This window comes from Echinops telfairi, unplaced genomic scaffold (genome assembly GCF_000313985.2).
Source record: "Echinops telfairi isolate 266 unplaced genomic scaffold, ASM31398v2 ScPeMD7_7417;HRSCAF=8455, whole genome shotgun sequence".
Lineage (NCBI taxonomy): Eukaryota > Metazoa > Chordata > Mammalia > Afrosoricida > Tenrecidae > Echinops > Echinops telfairi.
The window spans coordinates 1130966-1135859 of NW_022111317.1; the positions used below are offsets into that span (position 1 = coordinate 1130966).

Below are 4894 nucleotides of genomic sequence, written 5' to 3' on the forward strand. Positions count from 1 at the left end.
CTCTGTCTGCTCAGCGGCCTCCTAAGTAGCTGTACTGTTGTTGTGATTGTAAGGTGCCCTCACACTGGCCCTGACTCCAGGTGATCCACAGTCCTGCGCCATCCCCATGAGCCCTCACAGACCAGACCATTGTGGCTCATGGGCTGGCTTTCTGAAGCGGACTGCTGGCCCTTTGTTCCTTGGCCCTCTGAGTGTGGACTCTCTCCTGAAACTTGGTCAGCTTCACCTCACACAGACAGAAGGGAGGTGGCTCCTCAGGGGGTGTCCTGAGTGGGAATGGGCCTGGGTCTCCCCCAAAGAAGGTACGACCCTCCCGCACTGACCCTCCAGCACAGAAGGATTGTGTACTTGGTGACGGCTCCTAAGGGTGCCATGCCCTCCTCTGGACCCTCCCCTTCCCTCTGCAGGGAAATCACCATCCTTAATATATAGATAGATCCGTGGCAGCAGGAGGAAGGTAGGGCCGGCTGCTCCTGTAAAGATTTACACTCTCAGGAAGCCTACCTGGGGTCACGATGAGTCGGAATTGATTCGACGGCAGATGGGTTTTGTTTTGTTTTCTGATTTCTTAAAATTATTTTTATTGGGGGCTTGTACAACGCTTATCACAATCCATACGTATGTCCATGGTATCAAGCACATTTGTATATTTGTTGCCATCATCATTTTCAAAACACTTTCTTTCTACTTGAGCCGTTGGCATCAGCTCCTCATATTTTCCCTTCCCTCCTTCATGAACCCTTGATCATTTATTTTAAAAATTTTTATACATTACACTGACCGATGTCTCCCTTCACCCACTTCTCTGTTGTTTTGGTTTTTGATGCTGGCTCCGTGATCAAGAGCTTAGCTGCTAACCTAAATGTCGGCCGTTTGAATCCACCTAGAGCAGTGGTTCTCCACCTCCTCATGCCTCGACCCTTTCATACAGGTCCTCATGTGCTGGTGACCCCCAACCATAAAATTCATTTTGCTGCTACTTCATCACTGTTATTTTGCTACTGTGATGAATCGGGCAACCCCTGTGACAGAGTCGTTCGACCCCCAAAGGGGTCACGCCCCACAGGTTGAGAGCCGCTGCCCTAGTGGCTTCTTGAAAAAAAGATGTGGCCGTTGGCCTCTGTAGCGAGCTGCAGCCTTGAGCCCCCTCTGGGGAAGTCCTTCCCTGTCCCGAGGGGCCTGAGTCGGAATCCACTGGGCCTCGCTCGGCAGGCTTGGTCTTCAGGTTCATGTAGCTCAGGCCCAGGAGCGGTTCATTGTAGGAGGGTGCGGACCGAGCAGTAGCTCCTTCTCTGGTGGGTAGGGTCGATGTGGGTCGGAGCCGACTCCGTGGCCCTGGCGGCAGCAGCAAACATGGCCCCGAGAGCTCCGGCGGTCCCTAGAGAAGTGCTGCCCTGCTGCCCCAGTGGCTCCCAGGGAGTAAGGTCTGGGGATTCCGTGTGCCTAGAGATGACAGCTTGGGGGCCTCATGCTGCATCCCCATGTGGTCACGCTGCGTCGCGATGAGTTGATGGATCCTGCAACAAGGGCAGCAATGTGATGGCATCTGCTGTGTGCCCAACCTGCACCACTGTGCTTGGCAGGGCTGGGTGCCTGCTGCTGCAGGTGGGAAGAGGGAGTGTGCAAGGGAAGTGAGGGCCCTGGGAGTCTTCCAGGGACAGGTTATCCCTGACTTATGATGTACTCAGGTGAGGGCCTACCACACTTAGGGACATCTTTTTCTTTTCTTTTCTTTTTTAGCAGGGCTTAGCGTGAGGTGGGGACATCTTATCGCTAGGAACCTGTACTCCATGCAGAGAGCTGCAAGGCACAAGATGCTGGGGGTCCCGTGGCCTGTCACCACACAGACATGCTCCCTCCCCCCAAAGACACATGCAGATCAGGTTGCTAAAGGCCTGAAAAAATACAACTCTAAGTGGGAATGGGTCGACACCAGACTCATGGGAATAGAACCCTGTCCTCAGCGACTCCTAGCGGCCCTGCAGGACAGCGTAGAACTGCCCCTGTGGGTTTCCGAGACTGTCGCTCTTGACAGGAGTGAAAGCCTCGTGTGTTTCTGGCAGTGCAGCTGGTGGGTTCAAACTGCTGACCTCACGGGTGGCAGCCCAATTCGTAACCGCGATGCCACCAGGCTCCTTGGGTTCCTAAGCCAGGAGCCACGTTTAGTGAGCGCCCTCCTGTCCTGCTCAGAAACCAGGTGAAGGAACACGCCAGCGTTCCAGATTTGGGGTGTTCAAACCAGCACAGACTGGAACACCCCATCCCACCCTCCCCTGAGCAGGTGTGTGCCTGAGAGGGAGGGCCCAGGAGGGGCAGGGCGGCGTGTGACGCCTGCCCTGCAGGCCTGGCAGTTCAGCTTGGCCAGTTCCTGGGCTGGTGGTGGGAAGGGTTCCGACAGGCTGGGGAAAGGTTCAGAGGAGCCCTCAGGGCGAGTGCCCTCAGAGGGCCCTTTGTGGGGTCACTGGAGCAGCTGGGGTGTGCAGGACAGACGAAGGGAGCATCACTCAGAGGGCCGGAACGGGTCTGAGCTGGGGAACGGTGGGAGGCCCTGGCGAGGACCACCACAGTTGAAGTTCTGAGAGCCCTCAGCACCACAGAGGGGGCAGCAGAACCAAACGCCAAACTGAACACCATCCCCGCTCACGGCAAACCCATGTGTGTCGAGTCGGTTCCCGCCTCCTGCTGCTCCTTAGAGAGTGAAACTGTGCTTTCGGGCTGGGGACTTTCATCAGCACCCCGTGAGCCCTTCTTCTTGGCCCCCAAGAACGGGTTCTTCAGCTCAGTAGCAAAGGCCCTTGGGGGCACCAGCCCAAACCCAAGGCCATGGAGTTGTTTCTGACTCACAGAGACCTTCTACTACGGGGTTTCGGAGGCTGCCAGTCTTCATAGAAGCAGACAGCCTCACCTTTGTCTTGAGGAGCGGTTGGTGGGTTTGAACCACCAACCTGGCAGTTAGCAGCCCAGTGCCTGACCCACAGCACCCCCAGGGAGATTCAAACTCTCAAAAAACAACCTCAACTGACGTCGAGTCTATGCCAATGCACAGCAACCCAAGGCGGTAACTCTTTACAGGAGTAGAAAGCCTCATCTTTCTCTAGTGGAGCGGCTGGTGGTTTTGAACTGCTGACGTTGCAGGTAGCAGCTCAGCAAGGAAAGCATTAGGCCCCCAGGGCTCCTCCTAGGCAGTTGTTATCGGCCCCGCCCTGCAGGGCTGGGAAGGAGAGGCTCTAAGGAGCTAAGCTGGTTGATGCCCACATGGGATTCAAACCCAGGCTGCCAGGGAGGGAAGGAGAGAAGGCCAGATAGAGGGGGAGCCGTGGAGCCTTTGGGGTTGAGGCAAGACGGGTGTGGTCATAGGCAGGGATGAGCAATCCGAGGGTGGGTCGGGAACTGCAGGTGAGGTTTGTTGAGGGGACAGGCCCCATTGGGCAAATCAACCCAGGGAAGGAGGAGAGGACATCAGTGGGAGGGGGCGGGGAGCATAACTTGCAGAGCACTCCCTGCTAAGGGATCAGGGCTAGATGAATGGCCTTAGGGAAATGGCCCATGCACCCCAGAAGCTGTCACGAGAAGATGTCGCCCCATTGCCCCCCGAAGCCCAGTGTTAGAGGAGCAGCTCGGAGCCACTGGAGCTTGGAGCCCTGGAGGCCGAGAGGAGCAGGTGCCCGGAGTGCAGGGTGGGGTTGGCACTGAGCTGGGTGGGGCTGGGCAGTGTAGGCCATGGCCCTGGGCAAGAGGGCATGGCTGGAGAGCTGTAGGCACAGACCCTCCGGTGGGCATCTCTGTGGGGTCCCAGGGGTTGAATCCCAGCAGGTTCTCAGCTTCATGCTCGCCTTGGCCCTCGCCTGCCCAGGGCACTCTGGGTCTGACAGAAGTGTCAGTCTTGCCCCCATGCCCCAGGGCCCCCGGTCACTGTAAGCACAGCCCTCACCGCCCCTGCCCAGGCTACCCTGCACCTTTTCACCCCCCTGCTCTGCGGACACCCAAACCCATGCTCCCAACTTGCTCCCCAACTTCTGCGGGGCCAGCTTTTCAGTGATCATAAGGAGCCCCAATGGCTCTGGGTCCCAGCCGAGACCTCAGCAGGATCTGCCCACCTTGTACCCCAGGCCACTCCAGGGCCAACCCTCTGGAACTTGTCTCCAGCTCTGTCTACCTCCTTCCGGGGCTGCTGTGGCCTCCGCTGGGAGAGCCCCCCTTCTGCGCTTCCCCTCCCCAGCCTCCTTCAGCTGCAGCACGGCTCGGCTGGTGGGGGGGGGTGTCTGGGTGTGAGAAGGCCATGTGGTCCATGCAGATGGCCAGTCCCTTTCTGTCCTCTTACCCCACACATTTGGGGGCGGTGACCGGGTGACCACACAGTATTGCTGTGCCAGCAGGAGGCTGTGAGCACTCAGCCAAATGGGAACCTTTGGGTTTCTATAAAATAAGTATATATGTAATATATATACATACATACACACATATACACATACATATATACACGTGTGTGCGCATATATTTTTATTTTTGTATATATATACACATATTGTATGCACACATAAATGCATGTACACATACACACAAACATGCATCTGCATAAACGGGTGTACGTATACATATATGTGTGCATATATACACATACAGGTGTATGTATGCACATGTATCTACATGTACACATATGTGTGTGCATGTACATACAGATGCATGCAGGTACACACCTGCATTTATACATGTACACGTGTGTCTACATACATGTACGTGTGTGCGCTTATACATACCCATATACATGTATGCATGCACATATACATACACACATACAAATGTTCTGCTAAGAGGCCACCTATGCAGCCTTAAATTATCACCTCAAAGAGGGCGGCTTGTCCCACCCCCCACTCCTGCTCCCGCCCCCGCCCCC

General features: G+C 55.9%; 1 protein-coding gene across 1 annotated transcript in view; it reads left to right on the forward strand.

Moving 5' to 3' along the window:
- LOC101660299 (SH3 and multiple ankyrin repeat domains protein 2) overlaps nucleotides 1-4894 on the forward strand; it is a 283278-nt gene that overhangs the window by 127609 nt on the left and 150775 nt on the right. Inside the window, exon 6 of the mRNA XM_045297137.1 lies at nucleotides 4220-4248. Coding sequence (XP_045153072.1) covers nucleotides 4220-4248 — 29 coding nt within the window. The remainder of the gene's footprint in view (nucleotides 1-4219; nucleotides 4249-4894) is intronic.